A 27,989-nucleotide genomic window follows, 5' to 3' on the forward strand; every position below is an offset into this window, starting at 1 on the left:
CGATTTGAATAAGGACTCGATTAAGGGCCGAATATCCGAATTAATAGTCCGAATTAAGGATCAAAATCGTTAACCTTTTCATAAAATGCTTTTAAATGTTATTTACCTAAAATTGTCGAACTTTTCGTTCGCATTAATATTTTCTAAGCCAGTGTCATCACTTAGGGTTAAGTCATAACTATTGATTTATCGGTAAACCAAATTACGGTAGAAGCATATAGGACAACGCTAAAACGATAATGGTGGTGGTTTGTTTTGTTTTGTTTTCGAGTAAAACAATTTGAGAAGCTATTTGATGTAAAACGTTATTTATCAATTTTAAAGCACGAGAAATACATTTAAAACTTCAAGTTGTAAATATAACAAAATTGTGTACATTACTTCATTTACGATTAAGATAAAAAATAAAGAGAAAGTGGCTATGTATACGAAAATGCTGTTACTTGAATGAAATGAATTTTTTTTTGTTAAGATTGTTAATTTATTTGCTATAATATCAACGCGTTAGTGAGAATATACCTTATATCAATGGATCATAAAAATGATATTAAAAATAATTTGCTGTGTATGGCATGTCTGTGTGTTGGTAGATCTATACATGAAGTTAAAGATGAAAAATTAAAAAAATATTACATGGATATACTGAACGAGATACCAGTAAGTATACATTATAAACAATATTCATATAAATATTCTGTTCATATTATTATATTTTTAAGCTTGAAATTTATATATTTATTGAGTGGTGATTAGTGTATTTTTTTTTATTTTAGTTAATCCACAATCTTAGCGTCCCTTATACCCTTGCTTAAATTTATTAATAAACAAATATTTTTTTTTTATTGCTCTAAGAGGACAAGGCTCATCATAATTATGCATCATAAATGGATTATTCAACTATTAAAAAAAACATATGCAAACCAAACAATATAAACTTATAATTATGCATCAATCAAATGTTTGTTTCAGCTTAATAACATACAGATGGTTGTTCCAATCATTTGCTGGGAGTGTGATGCGGTTCTTAAGAAAGTGTTGTCATTTAGAGAACAAGTTAAGGATTCTTATAGAATATTACAAACATATACTGAGGTAAAATACATTTAAAAAGAAACTATAATTCATAATATAAATTTTTATTTGAGCTATAGCAATGAAAACTTATACAGATTCCAAATACAAATGCTGCAGAAGAGGTTCCATGCAAAATTTGAAAGAAGTATTCAAACGGCTAGGTAGAAATTCATCAAATTTAACTGAGAAATTACAACACATTATTCTAGCTATAATTGTGAAACATTTAAAAAAAAAAAAACGCGCTAAATAAAAGTTTTAAATGTCAATCTTAGATAGATTATTATTCTCAAATCTAAATTCTACAAAAGAATGATTGTTGCTTAGCTTACAACAAGGTAAAGTCAATTGGTAGCCTATAATAGAGGCTTAATATTCTCTCCCTTAGAGGGAAAGGGATCTATCTACACATTTTTTTTTTTAAATTGGACAGTATGGCTTCTGAAAAGCTCATTCAAGTTAACTATTTAGTTTTATGTAGAGGTGCTAATTTAAAATATTAGAAACTTATACTAATAATTTTGTACCTGAATAATTAACTATGGGAAATTGAAAATGTTTTGAAAATGTACTTTGTTGATGTCAACTTTTTTGTTCTCTTTGATAGAATGGATGTTTTTTTTTGTAACTCTTTAAATATGATATTTTGTAGGCCCCAGGGCCCATGCCCCTAGATCCTCTTTGCCGTCTCCTCAATCTTATTATGTCATAAAAAATCTTCTTACAAATGTTTCAGAATCTTAATGAATTTTTATTGAGTGATGTCTCACGAACTCCAAGATTGAAAATCCACATCAACGATCCAGTAACCATAAATCCACCTAATAATGATCTCAAGGAAGTTAAAATAGAGATTAGTGAAGGTGAGAAAATTATTAACTTGTTTGGAAGTTATCGTAAAACCTAACAGATACAAACATACCACTACTGGGCTAGGGCCCCTTGCTCGTTTAGAAGACTTGGAGGTATTCTACTATGCTGCTTCAATATAAGTTGGGTATGAAATCCTCACTATGTTTTGCCATATCTGAGCAAGAGTTGAGTTTTAAACACACATGAAAATTTAATTAATCATTGGTGTAACCATCTCAGCACATTGGATATTTCTGTTATTGCTCTGATGTTTAGGTATTTTGATATTCTATCAAAATATGCGTGTGGTCATGAATTATCAATTAGCAAAATGAAGTGCATAGTCAGTCGCCTTTTTTTTATGATATAGGTAGACCGAGACCAATTGTAAGTGGTTATCACCGCCCTTCGACATTGGCTCTGTACGAAATATTAAATAATGCTTACACCGCTAATATAAGAGCCATGTGAGAGATGTTATGTCCCTTGTGCTCACTCTTCAAACCGGAATACGACAATACTAGCATTGCTGGTTGCGATAGAATATCTAATGAGTTGTTGGTACCAGTCACCTTCACGGTACAGCCCACGCTTCATCAAGATCTTATTACATATACAGGGTGTTTTTTTTCTAATAATGGTATCTCTAATGTAATATAACATATGAATATATTTGTTTTATAATTAATATATATCTTTTCAGATATAAATAAGCGTGAGAAACAAAATGGTAACGTAACATCTGATGTATCGGATACGGAATCAGAGATTGCAATACAAACGGTGCTCTGTGATGTTAAGATGGATAGAAAAAAAAGGAAGGTAGGTAAAAGCAACTCTATGTTATTCATTTGATTTCAATTGTTTGTATTTGTTTGTGTCGCGACCAAAAGTTTTGTTTTCAATCGTTTCTATAATTTGAAATCTCGCTCCCCTCCCGAACCGTCGTAACTCGCCACGGATTGTCATCACCATCTGTCATTGTATTTGTTTTTTTTTTTTTTACGCCGCTTGCTGTAGAGAGAACTGTCAGATAAAGTCACTTAAGGAAAAATGGAGCGTTTTTTTTTTAAAAATATAATTTAAGCTTACGTTTTGTTATTGTTTTAATTCCCACGGAATTTTTAATAATAATATTGTCATAGTCGTTTAGTTATTCTCAAACGTTGTTAATTTCTTTTTATTGTCATCTCATTTGACGACCTCCGTGCATGCATGTTATATGCATGTATTATAAATATAGAACTTCCTCTTGAATAGCTCTGTTTATTGATGAAAACCGAATTAATATCCGTTGCGTAGTTTAAAAAATCCAAGCATACGGACGGGAAACGACTTCGTTTTATACTACGTAGAGATATAACTTAACCGTTATCTGTCCATGGTTTTCATGCTGATTACCAAAAGTAAGGGTATTGATATTGGCCCTTTTAGCACCAGGACTCAGAATTGACGTAGATAAATATTTCTTCCATCCAACATATCTGTTTATAAAAAAAACAAAAACGTGTGTCTTGGAGCGGGAAGAAGTGATAACTTAAACTGTCCGAAATACGGCTAGCGTTGTGGGTTAAAATGAGAGAGAGGGAGCCTGCCTGCTGCTGCCGTATGCGTAAGAGAAAGGGAAGCCAAACAGACTGGCGCCGTAACGCTTTACGTAACGATACGGTTTACCCTCCCATATAAAGTTATCACTTCAATAATGTCAGAAATTAAAACGATTTTTCAGAACGTTCCAAGATCGAATAAAACGCGTCAAAGGAACGTCGCGCGTTTCCAGAAGGATCCTGTCGCCGTCGAACTGCGAACGGATTTCAAAGATGTTAAAATTGAATGGAGGAATGGTTCGTTTTGACTTTTCATATAGAAAACTGTAACTAAACTATTGATGGGCTTTTTTTAAATTTAATATGTGCAAGAGATATATGGTTAGAAGGAATGTTACATGTGAGATGACTTCCGACAGAGAAGTATGGAAGAAGAAGACATGCTGCGCCGACCCCAAGTAAAATTGATAAGGGCAGGAGGATGATGATGTGCAAAAGGAGCTAACCAGCTAAACTTGCGAACTAAGATGCTATGTCCCTTGTGCCTGTAGTTGCACTGACTCTTAATTTTCGAACCGGAACACAACAATACTGAGGACTGCTGTTTGGCGGTAGAATATCTGATGAGAGGTTACCTATCCAGACGGGCGTGCACAGTCTATAAGAAATATAAACAAAGCATGCCCTTCTGATTTATTTAAATTATTTATTTCTTATACAGATTTGGAAAAAAAATCAAACGGTGCCAATGAATATTTGGATTTAAGTTTGAACGATAAAGATGAGGATTTAAATACGGGCAATGAAGTGGATCCCAATCTTAATAAGATGAGGGTAAGTTTGTTTTATTAAAATCAATGAATTTAAAGCCTGGGCTGGATTTAGGGGTGGGGAACCGAGGCAACTGCCCATGTGCTTCAGTGGAGGTTCCGATGAGTTAAGAATTTTAGTGTAACATGTTTAGATATCTGGATATATTCGAATTATAAAAATATCACTAATTGCTGTTTTAAAATACAAAGAGTAAATACATTATTGACAAATTTCAAACTATTTTGTAAAATAATAATTAGGTTTCTCCACTCCTGCTTTGCCCAGGGTCTCCAGTCCTTTGTGGCCCCAGGGTCTCAAAATCCGGTTCTGTTAAAAGTCAATGTAACTATTAACGTTCCACTGTTGGGATAATGCATTTATATCAAATCAAATCAAACCAAAATATACTTTATTCAAGTAGGCTTTTACATGCTTTTGAATGGTCATTTAACAAACTGTATTAAGTAAATCTACCACCGGTTCGGAATGTAGATTCTACTCTCAGAAACTCGTAGTAGCAGTATTAGTAGTAGTGTACATTATATTGGGCTGATTTTCGTACACACACAGGATTCCTACCAAACTCGATGTACATATATTGATTTATATTAAAGATTAAATATTAATTTTTATTTACAGACCGCTAAAAACAAAAGTTTAGCAGTGCAACCCAAATTGAAAGTTGAAAGTGAATTCTTGGAGATGGATGATTTAAAAATGGAATCGGATACAGGTAATATATGCACGTACGTTACGCACACACAGACGCCATATCCTGCCCGGAAGCCAACAAGTATTAGCTCAACGCTTTTATGATCCAAACCTTCTCCTCAAAGCGAGAGGAGGCCTTAGCCCAGCAGTGGGAAATTTACAGATTGTTAATGAATAATGAATTATGACACGGGTCTATCGTTTCTTCGAGCTGTGAAAAAATTAACCCTCTCAATAATTTCTGCATACATTCACTAAGCAGATACTCATAGGGCGCTTCACGTTGACGTTCGTATAACTTGTCTACTGCGTATGATATTTTATGACGTACGTTTTACTTCTAGAAGATTCGTTGGGATCTCGGAAATCAGATATAGATGTTGACGATTTGGACAAAGAAATTCAATCTTTGTTAGGTGACGTCAACGAGAAAGACGAAGAAACTTCGAAGAAAACAAATAAAAAGGTCAGTATACACTTATTGATGTGAAACATCTTATCTGCCACTGGGTTAAGACCGACTATCGCATGCTGCGACTGTGTGAGTATGTGAATGAGTGAGTGAGCGAGCGAGTGAGTGAGAGAGTAAGTGAGTGCGTTAGTGTGTGAATGAGTGATTGATTGAGTGAGTGAGTGCGTGAGTGTGTGATTGAGTAAGTGAGTGAGTGATTGAGTGAGATAGTGAGTACGTGTGTGAGTGCGTGATTGAGTGATTAAGTGAGTGAGTGAGAGATTGATTGATTGAAAGAGCGAGCGAATGAGTGATTGATTGATTAAGTGAGTGAGTAATTGAGAGAGTGAGTGAGTAATTGATTGATTGATTGATTGATTAAGTGAGTGAGTGAGAGAGTGAGTGATGCGTGAGTATGTGATTGAATGAGTGAGTGATTGATTGTTTAGTGAATGAATGAGCGAATGAGCGAGTTCGTGAGTGCGTGCGTGTGTATATATTATAATAACGCACTTTAACGGTGTAAGACTTAGTATTCCGGTCGTTATATAGTAGGCCGGTTCTTCTCAGGTCAGGGTGTTATTTTTTCTGAACCGGTGGTAGTGTTTAATTTGACCATCAATAAGAAAGTGTAATGCTTCTATGTTGAATAAAGGAACTTGAGTTTGAGTTTGAGTTTATTAGGCAAACATTTATCAGTGTCAATACATGTTACTTAACATCATCTTCTGAAGACTGACGTACAAATGTCGCTATTTAGTATTTACGTGCAAGTAACATCGGAGAATCGAACGGCGAAAGAAATTTGAGGAGTACTTTCGCAACTATATTTTTTTTATTGTGTCTTGTTTTTGTTCTGGGCCTGCTGGCCTTTACAGCGTCGCCGGGCGTTTCAAAATAAATATATTCCACACCCAGCGGCGAATATCTAGACACCGCGATTCAGGAAAGTGATGTTTTCAATCAACGCCATCTATCGCTGCCGGGTTGTAACATACGCAATAGGCTATTTGACTGGTTTTTAAAATCCATGTTATATTATTTAGTAGAGGTTAAGGAACCCAGTAAAAGTTGTTTTTTTTAAATTCTTGTACATATTTGCTGAAAAATATCAAATTAAAAATTCCATATTTAAATAGCGCGCGAAAACGCTACATTGTCAATATGGCGCTGCAATTGGGTCGGTGACGTCACTTGCCTGTGTTGTAACCTGTGGCACATGTAATCCACATACAGTAGGCAAACGAGGTTACCAAGCAAGTGACGTCATCATAAGCCCGACCAATCGGCAGCGTTTTGTGACACGTGACAAACGTTTAAAAAAATGCATTTTTATTTATGGATTTTTGAATAAATTAATTATTATTTTCAACTTTCGTAAGTAAATAACCATTTTTAAACTCATAATATATACTGATTACAATAATTGACACCTGATTGAGCCTATTATGCAGTCGGCCTTACCCACAAATAGATGTTCGACATTAAAAACTTCCCACAGTCGAAATTATGAACTACGAACTAGTGAATTTTTCAGGTCAAGAAGGGAGTTTCACAGAAGATTTTAACCGTCGATCTCACTTACGACGAAATGCAAACGGAGAGATCTCGTCTCGCGAACAGGGAGAGTTTCGTACGCGCTCAATACAAGTGTGAGACGTGCCTGATTCTTTTTAACTGTGCTTCATCACAAAAGGCTCACCATTCGAAGAAACACGAGGTAGGAATACGTTTACAATTGTTTTACAAGAGATTACCAAAATTCGAGCCGAGGTGGCCCAGTGGTTAGAACGCGTGCATCTTAACCGATGATTTCGGGCTCAAACCCAGACAAGCACCACTGAATTTCATGTGCTTAACTTGTGTTTATAATTCATCTCGTGCTCGGCGGTGAAGGAAAACATCGTGAGGAAACCTGCATGTGTCTAATTTCAATGAAATTCTGCCACATGTGTATTCCACCAACCCGCACTGGAGCAGCGTGGTGGGATATGCTCCAAACCTTCTCCTCAAAGGGAGAGGAGGCCTTAGCCCAGCAGTGGGGAATTTATAGGCTGCTAATGTACCAATATTCCTATTTAGCCATTCGGTGGCAGGGCTTTGTGCAAGCTCCTGTCCCTTGTGCCTGTAGTTAAACTGTCTCACTCACCTTTTAAACCGGAAACGGAACCGTTTCCAGAATATCCGATGAGAGGGTGGTACCTACCCAGTCGGGTTCGCACAAAGCTCTACCACCAAGTAAAAGAGTTAGTTAAAAATAATTATATATTATTGTAAGCAATTGTTTTCCCTTTCAGATTCCCGGCAATTTCATTTGCTCAATATGTAAAACTATTATATCAACAGTGGAGGCGTTTACGGCTCACTACAGGAGACATACGAAAAGGTAGATACAATTTGTAATACTCGATTCCATTGGTTGAAATAAAAAATAAGTTCTTTGAACTTGAATTGACGCGACGTCATTGGTCGATTTTTTAATAAACTGTGGTGTTCGAAATGACGTCTTGAATTTCGGCGAAGTAACATTCAAGTGTATATAAGTAGCTTGGTAGTAGATTGCAGCAGATATTCCGTCTAGTAGCCTCCCCCCACCCCCTAAGAGACGGTCGGTACCGTTGTATATTTAAATTAGGGATACTCAAGGCGTTCTAGGCTCCGGTGAGTCCAGCATACAAATTTGAGGGAGAGTTTTTCCGCCGATAATAAATAGGTTTGTGTTTCATTTGAAAAAGGGAGTAACTGTTTAGTTACTTGGCGGTAATCTTGGCATTTTAATCCGCATACTGACGATGGCGTGAATATGTTATTTCTTTCTGTCCTGAACAATTTGTTATTCAAAAAAAGAGATAGATTGTTTATACAATTGCTATGCAATATTTACTAGTAATGGTTTCGATTGCACAGTGATCTAAGTTGGATTTTTATTAGTCAGCCTTGTCCTAAAATAAGTCAATTTTAAACTATCAAAATCGACCATTCGTTAAAACATTTAAAATAAATGTCGACGGACGCTGATTATATAAGTTATATAGACGACCTCCGTGGTCGAGTAGTGTGTACACCGGTTTTCATGGGTACGCCACTCTGAGGTCCCCGGTTCGATTCCCGGCCGAGTCGATGTAGAAAAAGTTCATTAGTTTTCTATGTCGTCTCGGGTCTGGGTGTTTGTGGTACCGCCGTTACTTCTGATTTTCCATAACACAAGTACTTTAGCTACTTACATCGGGATCAGAGTGATGTATGTGATGTTGTCAAATATATATTATAATTTATTTATCAACAAAATATTATGAAACACACCAAGAATACAACTGACAGTTACAAACTTGTTACCATGACAACCCAAGATGGACGCCCCCTTTCCTTTAGTACGTCTCAGAGGTGACGTCACTGCCCTGTCACGTCACACGTTTTCGTTCTTCAATACTATAATTTTGTTTAAAGGTACGAATGTGCTGTCTGCAAAAAGCGTTCCTCGGACCTGAAGGCCATGTACCAGCACATGTACAAGAGACACGAGGTGTCGCTCAAGAAGTACAAGTGTAATGTCTGCGGTAAGGTATCCAAGTGAGTGTCACGTCATACGAAATGGTTTCTATGTCTGCTATCTGTTCTTGAAGTCGTTATAGCTTTGATTTAACCGTGGGACTATGTGTGAGTCTGTCTGGGTAGATGCAATGCAAAATAAAACGAGGGATCGTTTTGTTTTCTTGCTTGAAAAACACATGAAGTGTGGGGGGGGGGCGGTATGTGGGACTCGCCAGTGCCCAGGACGCCTAGTGCGTCTTATTACACCGGAATACCCACTGAAAACCAGCGGTACCATCTCCGTCTTTTCAGCGGGCGTCACGGGATAGTTTTCGTATGCCGTGACGAGCATGCAAGTCACATATATTTCCCATTTGTCCGCCTACTTATTCCAAAGAAAAAAAAAATCCGAAAATGCCGAACCGATTTTGATAAAACTCGATTCAATGGACGGTATAATCTTTCTTTCCCAGGTCGATAGACAGTCATAGGATCCACCGCGACTCGCACAAGGCGCGCGTCGCGTGCTCGCAGTGCGACAAGACCTTCAGCCACCGAGCTGGACTCATGAACCATCGCCTGTGAGTATCCATACTAATCTTACTAGCTGTGCCCGCGACTTCGTGCGCGTTTGAATTTAACGAAAGAGTTACTGTTGTAGCTTAACTTACTCCTTATTACAGCAGATACCTGTCAATGAAAGTCCCGTCAAAATCGGTCCACCCGTTCCGGAGATTAGTCGGAACAGACAGACAGACATAAAATTGTAAAATATGTTATTTTGGTATATGTACCGTGTATACATACATATGCATTTAGTAAACAAACGGACACTCCAATTTTATTATATGTATAGATAAATGATTTCTAAATAATCTTATATTCAATATGGAAGCAGTACGCTTACTTATTGATAGTCAAATCAAACACCACCACCGGTTCGGAAAAGGAAACACCCTGACCTGAGAGGAATCGGCGAAAGAAACTCAGCGGGTGTTTTTTTTTGTCAAACTAATTAAATACGTATATTGAATATGAACAGAAATAATCGAATCGAAATAATTTCGTATACGGAACCGTATCTAAAAAATCGGTAAAATATTGTTATATCCGAAATGACGTGTCCATAATATCTCTGGTTAGAATTTTTTTTAGTGTCAATGTTTATCGGCTACGGTGACCACGATTTCAATAAAAATGATTTATGTGTCCTAATTCCAGCACGGTGCACGAGTCGCAGAACGAGTTCCCTTGCACGGTCTGCGACAAAGTGTTCAGATGGAAGACGAGCCTGAAGCGACACTTGGAAAAGCATGACACGGAGGTCAGTTGAAAGATAATTTTATGTAAATTTTTTAAAGATAATTTTCGGTGAAATAACTTTTGTAATATCTTGTGTGATCGGTTTTTAAGTTTATTTATTTACACAAAGTACACATTTGTAACATTAAAATTACGGACTTAGACAATTTAAAGCTAGATTACAAATCAAATCGAATCAAATCTAAATATACTTTATTCGAGTAGGCTTTTACGAGCACTTTTGAATCGTCATTTAACAAACTATTTAAAGTAAAGCTACCGGTTCGGAATGTAGATTCTACCGAGAATAACCGACAAGCTCAGTAGTTACTCTTTTTCAACATCTAAAAATACAGTCGTGTTAGTTAAATACAATTATATATGTATGTTGTGTCTCCTGTCTGGAAGTCAACGAGCGTTAACTCCACGCTTTTTTATCATCAATATAATCTTGTATCGAATAATATGCCTTCTTAATACTAAGCATAGCTTCTACATGCGTAAGCATTCAAGTATATTAATACAGGTGCAACATTACATAGCATAAAACATAATCAGTTATTTTAATGGGATCGCAAATCGTCACGTAAGGAGAAAGCGTAATGCTCCAAGGGACTTTTCCTTCTTTATTTTTGTCATTTGTTTAATTATAAGTATTTTATTTTATTTAATCTATACGTATAATAAAATTGGCGTGTCTGTTTGTAATATTAAAATAACCGCGTTTTACTGAATGCATATGTATGTATACACGGTACATATACCTAAATATAATTTTTTACAATTTTTGTCAGTCTGTCTGTAAGTCTGTTTATTCCGGCTAGTCTCTGGAACGGCTGGACCGATTTTGACGGGACTTTCACTGGCAGATAGCTGATATAATAAGGAGTAACATAGGCTACTTTTATTTTAGAATTATATTTAAAATAATAATAAAGTCACGCTTTTTTATTAAATTCAAACGCGCACGAAGTCGCGGCCACAGCTAGTGTAATATGCTATATATTCAAAGCAACTTCATTCCAACTGGACGTCCAACGACACCAATCGTTTGTTAGTGTTCCCGAACGTATCTCGTGTTGTCGTCACGGTAGCATGCGGAAGCGGTTAAAACTGGTTTTTTAGTCGGTATTCCGGTGTACCGCGAACATCTTGGGCACCGGCGAGTCCCACATACCCCCCCCCCTTCCACGCGGTCGAAACGAGTAACGCGTTTTTTCGGCGAAAAAAAAAAGGTATCTTGTGTCGTATTCACAGGGACACGATGACAAATGAATTGGTTAAAATATACGCGCAATAAAATTTGCACAACTGTTTCAGAATAAGGACAGCAGCCCTTCGAAGAGGGCGTACTGCGCGTCGTGCGAAATTGCCTTTTCGTCTGTCTGTTCGTTACAGCGTCACCTCAGGAACAGTCTGAAGCACGTCACACACGATCAGCTCAAGTAAGTTACGAGTTTTTACTTTATGGTGTGGCTTTGTACAAGCCCGTAGAGTAGTACTCAATATTGTTGTGTTCCGGTTTGAAGGGTGTGTGAGCAGGCACAAGGGACGTAACATCTTTGTTCCCAAGGTTGGTGGCGCATTGGTTATGTAAGGAATGGTTAATGTTTGGGCGGTGGTTCAAACCCAGGGAAGCACCACTGGATTTTCGTGTGCTTAATTTGTGTTTATAGTTCGTGAGGAAACCTGCACGTGTCTAATTTAAACGAAATTCTGCCACATGTGAATCCCATTCAATCCAATCCATTAACCCGCACTGGAGGAGCGTTGTGGAATATGCTCCTGACCTTCTCCCCAAAAGGGAGAAGAGGCCTTAGCCCAGCAGCGGGATATTTACACGCTGGACACGTTTGCTGTGCACTTTTGAATCATGATCCTTAACGTTAAGCTACCGGTTCGGAATGTAAATTTACCGAGAATGAAACGTCTAGAAACATAAATTGAATATATTAGTTTGGGGAAAAATCATTTCGTATTTTATAAGTAAAAAGTTACCAAAAAGTCAAAAGTTACCGTAAAAGAGCCGAGATGGCCCAGTGGTTAGAACGCGTGCATCTTAACCGATGATTTCGGGTTCAAACCCAGGCAGGCACTACTGAATTTTCATGGGCTTAATTTGTGTTTATAATTCATCTCGTGCTCGGCGGTGAAGGAAAACATCGTGAGGAAACCTGCATGTGTCTAATTTCAACGAAATTCTGCCACATGTGTATTCCGCCAACCCGCATTGGAGCAGCGTGGTGGAATATGCTCCATACCTTCTCCTCAACGGGAGAGGAGGCCTTAGCCCAGCAGTGGGAAATTTACAGGCTGATTATGTTTATGTTATGTAAAATATTTACACATAGAAGATTTTACGGAATAGCAAAAAGTTACCATTTAATTTAACCGCTGATCTTCTTTCGCCGGTTCCTCTCAGGTCGGGGTGTTCTCTTATCCGAACCGGTGGTGGTGTTTGGCGTAAGTGTAATGCTTCTATATTGAATGAAGTGTTTCGAGTTTGAGTCGAGTTTGTATTAATATATAAAACATAAAACATAATCAGCCTGTAAATTTCCCACTGCTGGGCTAAGGCCTCCTTGCCCGTTGAGGAGAAGGTATGGAGCATATTCCACCACGCTGCTCCAATGCGGGTTGGTGGAATACACATGTGGCAGAATTTCGTTGAAATTAGACACATGCAGGTTTCCTCACGATGTTTTCCTTCACCGCCGAGCACGAGATGAATTATAAACAAATTAAGCACATGTTAATTCAGTGGTGCCTGCCTGGGTTTGAATCGGAAATCATCGGTTAAGATGGACGCGTTCTAACCACTGGGCCATCTCGGCTCAATGTATTAATAAGTAATATATTAATAACGGGATAATGAAAAGCTGAATGTTTTGTTTATCGTAATTTTTCTCGTTTCATTTATAACTAAAGATATTATTTTACGTCTTTAGATTTATCTGCGACCATTGTAACCAGAGATTCGCTGACAAGACGAAGTTGAGGGATCACATCGAGGAGAAACATCTACATCGGACGTTCCAGTGCCCAATATGTTATAAGGTACCGTTTTATTCACATCGTTGGTACCTTTATAGGTAGCGTTTTACTCGTCTAGACTGTCAAAGCTGAGATCGCGTCCAAAATAGTTCACGCACATTAACTCACACTGTTAACGGTTTTAGTAACCATAGTGACGGAAAGTGTGGGCAAGAAAGAAGGTGGTCATTGTGTGGCCTCCTTTGACGTCTTACGGTACTGTTTGATTGTTGTCGACCAGAAGTGAAAATTACTTTAAAAATAATCGTCCATTATTTATTTATTTATTTATTCTTTATTGGACCCAAATTTAAAACTAAAAATTACAATTTTGCTACACAAAGTTGCATGAGGTGCAACAGGCGGCCTTATCTCTAAGCAGCGATCTCTTTCAGGCAACCTTTGGGCAGAGGATCATAATATTTACGTATATGGGAAGGGTACAGTAATAATAGTACACAATACACAGATAACAATAAATATATATAATAAAAAAAAGGATATATAACAGAAAAAAATATTTACAACGACAATGACTGCTTAATGCGACAAGTGAAAGTCCTTAACCATACTTTTAAAAACGGCTGACGTTCATTATTATCTGACTTTATCAGAACAATAACATTAATTACTTTGAATGAATAATAAAGACAACTAACGACAAATTTTCTCAACTCGCGCGAAACTTCGCGCCAAAATGTAAACCCGAGTCTCAGTGACAGGCGATCGCGCGCTTTTTTTTTTTTTTTTTAACGTATTACGGTGCAAGGCGTCGCTGCATCAGTGAGTTTATTTATTTTTTTTTTTTTTATTTCATATAAATTTCATAGCCGTCTAAGAATCGCGTCGGTCTGGAGCAACACGTCCGCGCGGTTCACAAGGGGAGACCGAATAATCGGATGTGTCACCACTGTGGCAAAGGATTTCCGGTAAGTTTATTGTAAATTAGTAACTTATACTTCAGTTTGTAGCGGTTGCTATACGCTGAACCGTTTTTGATGAAATTGTTCTTGGTAATAGATTATATTATGGATAAGTATATATTAATGTTTTTAATTTATAATTATTTTACTCAACATATATATATATATAAAACTATCAGCTGTCTGCCAGTGCATGTCCCGTCAAAATCGGTCCATCTGTTCCAGAAATTAGCCGGAAGACAGACAGACAAATATTGTGAAAAAAATTATTTTAGTTGGTTGCTTCTACCTTAAATACAGATTACTAGACGATCGTTTTTAAATTCAATATGTCTCATCTAAAGAAACTCGACTGGACCTTTTTATTGCTAATATTACATTTATAGGTTTACTCGGTGGTACCATCACCCATCATGAATCCTACCACCAACCATCAAAACTTGTGATGTGGCAAGAGCGCCGGTGTCACTTTAAGGCACAGGGGTCACGCCTTGGTGATAACACTTAAGTACCAATGTCTTCGGGAAGTGGTGACACCTACCCTTAAAGCTAATATTATGTTTTAATGGTATATTTTTTGTTTACCAGACAAAAGTCCAACTCGAGTCTCACATCCGAACCCACACGGGCGAGCGACCCTTCATGTGTGAGTTCTGTCCAACGACGTTCTCGCAACAGTCCAACTTGTACAAACATCATCGTCAGGTGAGCGAATGAACGACTTGGAGTGAATGTAAATAAACAGCTATGACCTTGAAATGACGCGACGTGATTGGTCGAGATCTATATAATCTGTTGTTTGTTGGGGATTCGTCAATGACGACTAAGTTGCTATCGGATCTTTGGAAGTAAAATTAAAGTGGATATAAGTAGTTAAGTGTATTAGTGTTGTGTTGTAAATAGAGATATGTTAATCATGAACTAGAAAATCGTATGGAATATGTAAATCTATTTTTTTTTTTTAATTTAACTCCTGCTGCCAATGGCATATTATATACATACAGCCTGTTCCAATGGAAGTAGGAAAAAAGATAAACAAACCTTAGATTGACCTATTTCATGTGATTTACTAATAGCTCAGCTACATTGTGCACTACTAAGAGTTTATGATTAATATATCTTTATTTATAATAAATAAATATAAATATTGGACAACATCACACACATCACTCTGATCCCAATGTAAGTAGCTAAAGCACTTGTGTTATGGAAAATCAGAAGTAACGACGGCACCACAAACACCCAGACCCGAGACAACATAGAAAACTAATGAACTTTTTCTACATCGACTCAGAGTGGCGTACCCATGAAAACCGGTGTACACACTACTCGACCACGGAGGTCGTCATATGATGCAACACTATTACACTTAACTACTTATTTCCACTTAAATTTTACTTCCGATAACAGTTTCGTTGACGTTCAAACCATGTCTTCGCAAATCCATAGTGAAAGCACAGATCAATCGAGCTCTCGACCAATGACATCGTGTCAGTTTGCTGTCAAATGTTGTTTATTCGGCTTTCTTCCTGATATGATTGAAATAGAGTACTAGAACTATGTCATAAAACAGAGGCCGAGATGGTCCAGTAGTTAGAACGTGTGCATCTTAATCGATAATTACGGGTTCAAACGTGAGCTAACACCACAGAACTTCCATGTGCTTAATTTGTGTTTATAGTTCATCTCGTGTTTATTTTCATTGAAATCCATCAAGCATTGGAGCTATAAACCTTATCCTTTAAGGAAGAAAAGGCCTAGCACATTGGTGGGACAGGGGGGGTCAATGTATTATTGTTTTAATTACAGGTACATTTAAATATAAAATCAAAGAGGTATCTCTGCAAGAAAATGAAGATCGTCGGCAATCAATCTGGAGATCCACAGCAGCCGTTCACATTGCCGATCATGCAATACATGCCAGGGAACGGCTTTAGTTTATGATGTGCGATTAATAAATATTTATGTATATAACTGTTTTGTGATCATTTCATTTCCATTAGTTTAGTTGGAAAAGGGTATAAATAATTATATAGAAATACTTCAATCTCTGATTTAACCTCCAGAAAAGAGGGAGTTAATTGTCGACGTTTCTCTTTTTGAAAAGCACTAAGCTCGTGTTAGCTAAAATTTTTCATTATTCCTTGTTCCGCACAAAATGTCTTAATTCTAAAAATAAATATTGTGGTAAATTTAATTTCATTTATTTAAATATACACTATACTTGGCCTACTAAATTACTTATCTTGAGAAAGTAATACTATCGGAAATTACTGGCTATCGATAGCACAAAACTATCGATACTATCGATAGTTTAGGTTAAATGTAATGGTTTTTGCAAAACTATCGATAGTATCAATAGTATTGCTCATGGGAAGTTATCGATAGTATTGACACATGATAATACTATCGATAGACTATCGATAGTATCGCTTACACCGTAACTATCGATAGTCTATAGATAGTTTATCGATAGTCTATCGATATGCAACACTAATCCACATATTACTTATTTTAATAAGATTGAATTTTTATTCAGTGACAGCTCAATCTTTTTTATGTCAATGTCAATTGGATGATCGCGGGGGATTGTAAAAAATAGATAGAGACTGGAGCATTTTTGTAAAACGTGATTTTATTTTTGTCATCGTTAAACTTCTGAAATTACACTTGCATATTGAATTCTTTGAAGCCTTCCTATTGGGGTTCAAAACGGTTCGTTACGTAACTCGTTACGGAATGTCACTTTTAACAATTGTCAAAAGGTTTAATGCTCGGAATCTTTAAAATTCCGATCATATTGATTCGGTCTCTCAACGTAATCTTCTTTAATTTTGTTGCAATATTAATAGATTGAATTTAAACCGAGTAAAACTGTTAAGTGTTAATGACGTATGTACGAAATATAATGCCACAGATCCAGAGCTTTTGGGTTCAAACCCCAGACCTAGCCGATAAATAATTAGTGCATTTTTCTGAGTTTCTTGCCGGTTCCTCTCGGTAGAATCTACATTCCGAACCGGTGGTAGCTTTACTTTAAATAGTTTGTTAAATGACGATTCAAAAGTGCTCGTAAAAGCCTACTTGAATAAAGTATATTTTGATTTGATTTGATTTGTCAAAACATTTTTAATTAACAGCCCGAAGTCGGCCGTAGGATTGAAGCCATTGGACCTGCGCCTGAACGCTTTCCGGTCGTGTCGGATGTAATCCCGGATTAAAAGAGTGCCCCTGTATTTGCTACATTTGTGCACTCTGTCCTGCGTGTGAAGCCGAGTCGATATTATTAAAAAAAACAAACGCACTATTTATATTAAACATTTATTTCATTGTTCTTCTCGCTGTCCGTGTGTAAAACGATCCGCTGCTTTGGTACAACATTGTGTACTCGCTTCTTATGCGTGTAAAGCGAAGCGCTCTGTCTGAACGTCCGTCCACAGATATTGCAAGAGAGGGGTCTCTCGCCTGTATGGATTAATTCATGTTCCCGGAGACATTTTTTATCCTGAAAAAAAAATTCAAGCGTGACTTCCTACGCATCGACTCGATAGCCAAGAACGCGTCACGTTAATGCAGATTTCGTTACATGAGAGAGATTTGACGTAGTTTTCTAGCGATATATTTTTTATATCTGTTCTTTAGTCAATAAAAGCAGTTTTAATATCGTGTATTGGCTGGATAACAAATCAATAAAAATGGGTCCGAATCAACGTGACAAAACATCGTGAAGAATCCTGCACGTGTCCGTTGAAAATCTGTCCTTTTGTCCAACCCGTCTCGGAGCGAACGTGGTGGAATAACCTCCAAACCTCAAGAGACCGAGAGGCCTTATCTCTAAGTCACAGCATATAGGAATATAATTACGAACTATAAGAACGCTTTTGGAAATTAATTGTATGTAGTTCATTCCACGAGTCGAACTCCTATGGAACAAAATACTCGCACCGCATTGGTCGATGCACGCGGCTAGCGATCCATGAGACGAATTCAGCACCTAACACGACCCTAAGATGTTATTTGCCCATGATTGACCAATGAGCGTTTAACAGAAATTTCCTTTGGGAGCTCGTTTCGTGATACGATCAAATGACATCGATTCAAGAACTATTTAAAAACAACCATCCTATCCAAGACTCACTCGAAACGCCTTCCCACACGTCTGACATATTTTATCCCTCGCGTTCTCTTTCACGCCGTGGTGGGCTCGTCTGACGTGGCGGGTTATACAGCGACGGGTAGCTAACGCCTGAAAACAGAAACATATTATATAAATAAACATAAACGTGAGATTTATGCAGCCTGCCTGGGTTTTTGACCACCAAACAGTACACCAATACTCAGTATTTTTGTGTTCCGGTTTGAAGGGTGAGTGAGCCAGTGCAACTAGGTACAAGGGACTTAACATCTAGCTCCCAAACTTTGTGTCGCATTCGCGATGAATCCAGCGCCTATGGTGACCTACCATCAGATGGTCCATGTGGACGTTTTATATATAAACTACACAAACGGCAGGAAACGTGACAGCCCAGAGGCTAGAACACAATTCCGCATCACCCGGTTCCCAGGAACTAAATGTCAAAGATTTCCCCAACGAACGAAAAGGCTGTTACGACTGATACGTGCATCCCGACGCACGGCTTATCAAATCAAATCAAAATAAACTTTATTCGAGGCTCATAAAAATACCATTTAAATCGTCATGTCATTGGACGACCTCCGTGGTCGAGTAGTGTGTACACCGGTTTCCATGGGTACGCCACTCCGAGGTCCCGGGTTCGATTCCCGGCCGAGTCGATGTAGAAAGAGTTTAGTTTTCTATGTTGTCTTGGGTCTGAGTGTTTGTGGTACCGTCGTTACTTCTGATTTTCCATAACACAAGTGCTTCAGCTACTTACATTGGGATCGGAGTAATGTATGTGATGTTGTCCAATATTTATTTATTATTTATGTCATAGTGTGGAATCAAATATAAAGCTACCTTATCACATATCGGGCACTTGTGTTGCGTCTTCCCCATATGTTGGTAGTTGAAGTGGTCGCGAAGCTCCCCCCGAGATCTGTAGCCTTTCTCGCACATTGAACATTTATATCTGAAAAATGACATTGTTGCATCGAAGCTGGTATTGCCAGTATCGAAAAAAAAATAACATTACATTGTAGCTATAGTTGCCAGCATTGAATATTATATTATTAAATAAAGACACATTAGGCTAGGCTTGCCAGTATCTGGGAAAATTATCAATGTGACACAGAGACGTTGGGTTGTTAGGAACTAAAATACAAAATTAAAATCACGATTGAATTCGTCTTGATATTTACACGATATAGCCAAACATATAAATAGATAATGACTTTGTATAGTGTAGTTATCCTAGCTTAGGGGTTCACGGTAATTCAAATTTATTATTGAAACTGAGTTTTCTTTTTGAATTCACATTCAGTACACTTTCATTTAATACCCATATCATGGGGGTGTATTTCAAATAGCCAATCCGCCATCTTGGATGTCTGCCATGTTGGATTTAAGTCACGTGACTATTTTTTTTCGTATTTCTGACAGCAAACCCTTTCATTTGATATCCATATCATTGGGGTGCATTTCAAACAGCCTGTCCGCCATCTTGGGGAGGCCGCCATATTGGATTTGTAATGACGTTTCTTAGCTAGTCATGTACTGTCACCAGAACTCAGAGCGTGTGCAAAATTTCATCCTAATCGAAGACCGGGAAGTGGGTCGAATTAAGATTCCAAGATTTTCTTACATACATAGTTACAAGTTAAGCTAACATAAGCGTGTTAAAAATAAAAAAAACATGGTAAATATCTCGTTTTAAATACTTGTAATTATAAAAATAACCACGTCAATTTAAAATCTTAATTAGTACAACTAACTTGAGCACATCAGTGACGGCGTGTCGGCGCGAGTACTTGAGGTGGTTCTCGTATGACGCGCGCGAGACGAAGGTCTTGTCGCACGCGCGACAGTCGTGCGCCTGCCGCAGCGCGTGCGTGCGCGCGTGCGACTGTCGCAGGTCTGCGCGCACCATCTTGCCGCACGTGGGGCACTGCTCGCGGGGCAGCGGGCCACGGTGGAGTCTAGTGACGACGATACTTATATTATTAGTAGCCACTAACAATAAGTATCACGGTCGTTACCATATGATTTCAATAACGTATAAGGTGCAGTCCAGACTGGATAAATAAAGCGACCGACAGAACTACGTTCAGTAATTGGAGGAGACATTTACTCTAAAAGATCCTTATTAATAACAGTATTGTATAACAATTATTTCATTATAATAAATTACGTACTATTCAAAGCTAGGACTCCAAGGAAGGACACAGTCTACTTCTAAATCCTAACACCGAACAACCAACCCCTGAAACGCGAACGAAGTCGCGATCGACAACTATTTCATTAATAAAAGTAGAAAATCTCGGTACAAGTCTGGAGTCTGCGAAATAACTGTGTTTACAATCCCGTGCCTAGAAATGTCTTGCATCAGAACTCTCTTTGGACGTGCCGTATCCACCATCGTTTTACGAGTACGTTTGTGTGCACAGGTAGACTACAGGTCCTGTGCATTTAACTAGTCTCCCTTGAGAATGGCCAAGAAGCCACCACATACCCAAAAAGACTACCAGCACTGATACTCACTGTTCGTGTCTGTTCAGAGTGTTTTTGAAGGCGAATTTCTTCCCGCACGTCGAACACTCGAAACCGTCTCGGTGAAATTTCTGTATGTGCTTGTATCTTTTATTTTTGTTCCTGTAAAAAGATAGATAATTTCGTAGATTATTATTTACTAGCGACCCGCCCCGGCTTCGCACGGGTGCAATGCTGATACTAAATATACTACAGAATGTCTTAAAACGTTCACAGTTTTTCAGTCGTTCAGTCGTTCGACAATACAAACCACTATGTCCCTTCGTTTTAAATCTGTAATATCTTCGGAAATATTCATTTAAATTACACGCTGTAAAGGGTCATATTGATCTATATTAAATGCACAATGTATTTAAAGTACTTAATTGGATAAGGATTAACGCTGTATTGCTTTAAATCGCCTCGAAAATAAGCCGTTATTTCTCGTAAAAAGTAAAGGATAAAAAATAGTTATTGAGGGTTATCCCTAAGAGATAGACATACACCATCGCGGACTTTTTGAAGACCTTTTTAAGGTGTACAATACTGTAGTACATTATCATGATCTATCTCGTAGGGTAAAAAATGTGTTTATTTACGAAATCACTTTGAAAACCTCTAAAATTATCAGTGTTTCTCAACTATATTGTGCATGTATTATACATATAAAACTTCCTCTTGAATCAATCTATCTATTAAAAAAAACCGTATCAAAATCCGTTGTGTAATTTAAAAGATCTAAGTATACACAGGGACAGACAGCGGTAAGCGACTTTGTTTTATGCTGTGTACTGATATATTTGGACAGTGTCGCACTACAAAAGAACTAAAACAAACGAGACTTTCAATTCAATTCAATTCTTAGTTTAAAAACGAGACTTTATTATCTTGGTTTGCTTGACAGCCACGCTTGACACTTCAAACGTCATAATACTTTACTAGTGTGCGTGAACTTAGTGGATAACTTTTGGTCACAATTTTTTTTTTTTTTTGACAGCTGTCAACTTTCGATTCCAATAAAGAAAGAACGAAGATAAACTTACGACGTTCTCCCTCCTAAAGTTCCTCGTCCTATAAATGTTGAATGTTTTTTGACGTTTGTGTTTAGTCCATTTTGTTCTTTTTTGTGTAAATATATTAAATGTAATAAAATTAAGTTGTGAATAGTCCAATTGAGTGATATATCTTATTATATATAGTTTAGAGTACTAACAATTATTTGTAATTTATCCTATTATTAACCCTTAATGTTTGTGTTGTTCTAGGTTACGGATTAACAAGGAAATTACTACTACTATACTTGGCTTTAAAATTTAATTGAGTTTGTTATCTCACCCATACCGATCAATCTCATTCGTGTCTTCTCCATCCTACGTGACATTGGCGAAATAATCTGTGCCCTGTGGCACAACTGAAAGCCATTAAACTAAGAATTGAATTGAACGGAGATAAACACAACCCATCTTATATCCACTTTAATTTTAATTTAAAAGTTCCGATAACAGTTTCGTCGACGTTCAAAACGACTTCTATTCGCAAATCCATAGTGAATATCATAGATTACAGCTCTCGACCAATGATATCGCGTCAATTCAAGGTCAAAAATGTTTTTTTTTATCGTTGTTGCTTCATTAGTGATAGGGCTTTATGCAAGCCCTTCTGGGTAGATGTCACTCACCAGATATTCCACCGCCACACACCAACACTTTGTTGCGTGTTATGTGTCCGGTTTAAATTGTTAGTGAGCCAGTGTAACTACACAAGGGACATAAAATCTTAAGTTCCCATGGTCGATGGCGCTTTGGCGATGTAAGGAATGGTTAATATTTCTTACAACGCCAATGTTTATGAGCGGTGGTGACCACTTACCATCAGATGGTCCGCTTGCAATTGCACCTAACTATATCAAATAAATAATTTATCTTTACTCTTTCCTACCACTGATATCGACTAGATATCCCTAAATATATTGTGTTAAAATATTTGAGTGCAATTTATGTTTTATCAATCGGTGGAAACTTCGCTGGATAATGTGATATTTAAATTGTATTATGTTATCAGATTATATTTTATATCTGTTAGTTTCCCAAATATTAAATAAATAAATAGAATCATTCTATCTTTGAATACCGAATATTACGAATATATATTTATGTCTCACCAAAAAACTTACTCAAAATATTTATTGCACTCCACGCAGAGATATCCAAACTGCGTTTTCGCGTCTGTCGTTTTACTTCGTTTAGACTTCGATTCCGACGTTTTTATAATCTTTCTTCTGATCTGGAAGTACCTGTACAATCTTAATTAATATTATAAATACGAATGTAAGTATCGTCTGTATGTTTGTTTGCAGTTTGACGTCTCGACTACCTACTAACCGATCACTATGAAATGTACAAACACCTTATCCAGGGAAAAGGGCACAAAGTACTGAGCATCTTTTTTATCTTGCTAACTGGACACTGCGCGCTTCCCAATATGAAATGGGGGATGGTTGAAGGACTCGACGGTGCCCAGGACGTCTAATGGGCCCTAGTATACTGGAATACACATACTGCACACACTAGAAAACCATCGGTACTTCCACCGTCTCTTCGAGGGAGACACGGGATTGCTTGAGAACATCACCGTGACAAAGGGTACCTGACCGATTGGTTTTGTACAACACACAACCAACGACGTAAAAAAAATACAAATTCTTTCATTTTTATTGATATTGTTGTGTTCTGGTTTGAACTGTGGGAGTGAGCCAGTGTAACTACAGGCACAAGGGACGTAACATCTTAGTTCCCAAGGTTAGTGCATTGGCGAAGTAAGGGATGGTTAATATTTCTACCAGCGCCGATGTCTATGGTCGGTGGTGATCACTTAACATCAGGTGGACAATTGCCTACCAATTACATAAAAAGACCATTTCTGCCAGTTCACTCTACTGTGACCCGCGTAGAAGAAATTCGTTCCAAAAATAATGAAAATCTCTTCACACTTGCGTTTCAATGGACTCTAAGACGATTTTTATATTCAGGCAGGATACCTGCCAGACTTTCGCTACAATACTAAACTTACATAATAATAAAAAACATAATCAGCCTGTAAATTTCCCACTGCTGGGTTAAGGCCTCCTCTCCCGTTGAGGAGAAGGTATGGAGCATATTCCACCACGCTGCTCCAATGCGGGTTGGTGGAATACACATGTGGCAGAATTTCGTTGAAATTAGACACATGCAGGTTTCCTCACGATGTTTTCCTTCACCGCCGAGCACGAGATGAATTATAAACAAATTAAGCACATGTAAATTCAGTGGTGCCTGCCTGGGTTTGAACCCGAAATCATCGGTTAAGATGCACGCGTTCTAACCACTGGGCCATCTCGGCTATATATACTAACCTTACTCCATTTAATATCAAACGAATGGTCCAGCTTCAAATGTTTCGCCAATTTTTCAAGGCTGTAGGAGACGAGGTCGCAAGTATTGCATATATATTTCCGAAAGTGTTCGTCTCTGTGTTCGGAAAGCGATTTCTGCTTCATATACACATAACATATGTCGCATTGTATATGTTTTTGTTTCTGGAACGAAGTTTATATGAAAAAGAATATATTTAAAAAAACAAAAAAATTGACTCCCAAAGTTTTTTCTGAGTTAAAAAGTAACAGTCTGCAATTGCTAACTGCTGGGTTAAGTACACCTTTTGAGTAGATGGTCTGGAGTTTATACCACCACACACATTCATCCGACACATGGAGGTTTATTTACACTGTCCAGAATTAAATGATAACCATAAGTCAAGCTCAGGAATGCAGTTGATATTCATCAGACCCAAGACAACATAGAAAACTAATGAACTTTTTTCTACATCGACACGGCTGCGAATCGAACTCGGGACCTCGGAGTGGCGTACCCATGAAAACCGGTGTACACACTATTCGACCACGGAGGTCTTCGGTCTTAAAGGGGTAAATAGGAACAAGTAATTCCTTATAAAGGGACATTGCTAATAGTCTTTAAAATAAAATTAATTGAAAACTCTTAATAAAAAATACTAATTTAATTTCTTGACAAAATTAAATTTTTCGCGATTACCGTAGGGGCGGTATTTATTACGGCCTTAGGGCAGGCCAGGTACCATTTGATAGCAATGTGTGTCCGTCAAAATCTTACATTTATTTAGACCCAGCTCTCGTTCGTCAGTATTAAGAATTTCGAATTATTTATTAACTTGTAAAAAAACAAAGTTACCTCCACATGCAATTCCAGATTGTGTTTCTCCAATTCATTATAGTCTTTAAATCCTTCGATACAAGACTCACACTTGCTTGACGCGTTCATGTAAGTATCCATACATTTTCTCTTCTCTATACTCTCTGTCATTTCATCGTCTGACATTTGAATTGTAGAGTAAAAATCACTTATATTATCTGTCAAAACTTTGTCTTTTAAATTTTTAATTTTTTTTTCAACCGACATTTTGTCAGAATTATTTTCAGTGATATCATTCAAAAGAGGTTCTTTATCTTCAATTAAATTATTAATATGTAAATTTGATAAAGGAACGTCGTCATTGTCGCTTTCCGTTTTAATAAAATCTATGTCCGGTCCACAATCTATGAAATTATCAATAGTTTCACTGTTTGCGACATATTCATTGTCGTATGACGTTTGATGGTAACGAGTTAGTCGTGAAAGAGTTATAATCTTTGATTTTAACTAAAATTAAAATTACTTTCGTTAAATAACTGAATTTTTATACACAGATGATAAAGCGAGTCAAGCTTAGCCTTGTAATAGATTCGTTCAACATTATTTACAACATATGCAACGGCAACAATTCTCTAGGAATGTTTCTTACACTAACAGAAAGAGTTACAGTAGTACCAACTCTAGGAACTGTCGTCGTCAGATTGCAAGAAACCACAGATACTATCAGATATAATACACTTAGATTAGCCTTAATACCATTGTTACCATGCTAAAATTAAATTAAACATAATAGTATTTCACCAGACATACTGAATTTTAATTTTAATTTATATAAAAACATAGTATATTACACTTGTTTTAATATATAAACATTAAGCAAGCAATCAAAGCCATTCTAACATTATTTATAAACTAGCGAATCCCTACCTTTGCAGGGGTGAAATTTATTAATAAAAAAAATTATTTCATATAAAAATAATTTATACCCTGTAGCAAGAATAATATAGCTTTCTACCAACAATTAAACTGCCCCGCTATATACAAAAAAAAACCTTTACCTCATGTAATAACTTACATCAACTTTACCGTCTATGATGTCAGTTAACCGCTTCTGTGCACTACAAGCCTGATTTCTGAACTTGCACAGCTTTGCCATGAGGGCTTTACACTCCCAACAGATGAACAATTTTACAGCATCTTTTTGAAACATTGCCTAAAATGGTTCGTTTGGTAATTCAAATTTTTTGTTATTGTTATTTAATGTCTTTGAATTATAAATGGAAATTTCTTAGCACATTTTTAGTTTAGTATATTAATATTAAAATATATAGTGCTTTTCAATTTACAACTTTTTACTTGGCGGGTGGGCAGTGTCTCATGTACTACCATCAAACTGCAATACCCAGTTGTTTGCCAGTATTTTATTATTATGTCTGTAGTTAGACTGGCTCTAACTAATTCTAACTACAGGCATAAGGCTTCTTATTTTATAAAATAGCCAGTCTAACTACAGGCATAAGGGACATAACATAGTAGCCTCCAAGTTTGATGTAAGGTATGTTTAATATTTTTCTACAGAGCTAAACTCTGTGGTGACCTCTTACCATAAAGTGGCTCATTTTCCATCTATATAAAAAAAAAACAAGAGTCATTTATTTATTGACACAAAAATTTATATTTTAATTCTTGGTTCATATTTCAATGTAATAATAATAGATACAGGCAGAAGTGATTTAATTGCACATTATTTACATCAATATCTTAAATACAAATAAAAAATAAATAATTATTTTTGGTAATAATTAAGGAAATATAAATCATATTTAACAAGCTTTTTTTATTTGAGTGCAGATTAATGTGTGATACATAACTGAAAATTAAACCACACACTCTGGCTCTGGGTACAATATAATCTAGATTCCAGTTCAATATTAAATATTTTATGAATATAGATTAAACAAATTTTGTTTGTATTTTTTTATTTTTTATTTTAATTTTGCATAGGCAATGATATTTTGTAGTAAGTCTTTCTATATGTATAAACAATAAACATGGATTAACTTACCTCATAGGCTTCAGAATCATATGACAGTAAAAAAAATAATTTATTTACACCATCGTCCACGCGACTGAGCTGCATTAAATTTCTGTCTACACTTAAACATGTACAACAAATGTTTTTTAATGTTAACTCAGAAGTATCTTCCATGATACTCAACTTAACTTTTTATTTATTTCTGTACTTAATTAAGTATAATGTTATGTATGAAATTATGTTTACGTTTTATTGTTTTTTTTTTCGTTTACTCTTATTTTAATGTCTGAAGTGTTATATTTTTATAAACAAAAAGAATGATACATAGAGTAAAATCTATGCTTTAATTAAATCCTTTCATTTAAATAAGATACGCTCAGTATCAGGTACTGTTTATATACATATTTTTTTGCCTGAATTCTGAATTTCTGATATATACACAAAACTGGACAAATGTCAAATTTGAAGGAAAATATGTTGCCAGGTTATAAATGTTACACTAATTAAGACATATATATTTTTTTTATAGCGAATTATTCTTTATTAATTACCGTGTATATCCGATATAATATATTTATAGTGTCGTTAATAAAATAAATTTATGAATTGTTTTTTTTTTAGTTACAATATTATGAACAGATTTGAAACAATATTTATAAAATACATTTTATTTGCTTTAACTACTATAAAAATAGTAAATCTCAAACAGGAGATTTTATATTTAGTATAGGCTTTTCGATAAATTATTTTATATTATTATAATAGTATTTTTAATTTATTAAATAAGGGGCTACCTCTCTTTTATTTTAAATCTTATCAAGTCTTATAGCATAGGTTAGTCTGGATAAAAAAAAGTCACACAAATA

The 27,989-nt window shown here is 36.5% G+C and overlaps 2 protein-coding genes across 2 annotated transcripts; one reads left to right on the forward strand and one right to left on the reverse strand.

The window, feature by feature from the left end:
- The first annotated feature begins 68 nt into the window (after positions 1 to 68).
- Positions 69 to 16,211, forward strand: LOC113391415 (zinc finger protein 892-like). The gene is made up of 18 exons (XM_026627376.2): positions 69 to 657; positions 970 to 1,092; positions 1,811 to 1,937; positions 2,630 to 2,748; positions 3,656 to 3,770; positions 4,195 to 4,307; positions 4,926 to 5,019; positions 5,342 to 5,463; positions 6,986 to 7,168; positions 7,746 to 7,834; positions 8,896 to 9,018; positions 9,453 to 9,560; positions 10,201 to 10,303; positions 11,602 to 11,726; positions 13,230 to 13,338; positions 14,145 to 14,243; positions 14,826 to 14,942; positions 16,047 to 16,211. Exons 1-18 carry the CDS (start codon positions 529 to 531, stop codon positions 16,179 to 16,181), a joined length of 2,133 nt encoding a protein of 710 aa, XP_026483161.2. The 5' UTR covers positions 69 to 528; the 3' UTR covers positions 16,182 to 16,211.
- A 1,339-nt stretch (positions 16,212 to 17,550) lies between these two features.
- On the reverse strand, positions 17,551 to 27,509 carry LOC113391414 (zinc finger protein 354B-like). The gene is made up of 10 exons (XM_026627375.2): positions 27,154 to 27,509; positions 26,164 to 26,301; positions 25,128 to 25,595; positions 24,275 to 24,457; positions 23,057 to 23,166; positions 20,896 to 21,006; positions 20,130 to 20,333; positions 19,216 to 19,327; positions 18,376 to 18,483; positions 17,551 to 17,742 (listed from the first exon to the last, which is right to left on the reverse strand). The coding sequence occupies exons 1-10, from the start codon at positions 27,295 to 27,297 to the stop codon at positions 17,551 to 17,553; spliced, it is 1,770 nt and encodes a 589-aa protein (XP_026483160.2). The 5' UTR covers positions 27,298 to 27,509.
- Positions 27,510 to 27,989: the final 480 nt, after the last annotated feature.

Source organism: Vanessa tameamea, chromosome 31, assembly GCF_037043105.1.
Source record: "Vanessa tameamea isolate UH-Manoa-2023 chromosome 31, ilVanTame1 primary haplotype, whole genome shotgun sequence".
Classification (NCBI taxonomy): domain Eukaryota; kingdom Metazoa; phylum Arthropoda; class Insecta; order Lepidoptera; family Nymphalidae; genus Vanessa; species Vanessa tameamea.

Excerpts from the sequence above, each read along its gene's own strand:
- LOC113391415 (XM_026627376.2), top strand. The coding sequence starts at position 529 with ATGGATCATAAAAATGATATTAAAAATAATTTGCTGTGTATGGCATGT. Across the intron at positions 9,019-9,452 it reads GTCTGCGGTAAGGTATCCAA|GTCGATAGACAGTCATAGGA; the intron begins GTGAGTGTCACG and ends TTTCTTTCCCAG. Across the intron at positions 10,304-11,601 it reads TGGAAAAGCATGACACGGAG|AATAAGGACAGCAGCCCTTC; the intron begins GTCAGTTGAAAG and ends CAACTGTTTCAG.
- LOC113391414 (XM_026627375.2), bottom strand. The coding sequence starts at position 27,297 with ATGGAAGATACTTCTGAGTTAACATTAAAAAACATTTGTTGTACATGT. Across the intron at positions 26,302-27,153 it reads ATGATTCTGAAGCCTATGAG|GCAATGTTTCAAAAAGATGC; the intron begins GTAAGTTAATCC and ends GAACCATTTTAG. Across the intron at positions 20,334-20,895 it reads ACTCTGAACAGACACGAACA|ACTCCACCGTGGCCCGCTGC; the intron begins GTGAGTATCAGT and ends CGTCGTCACTAG.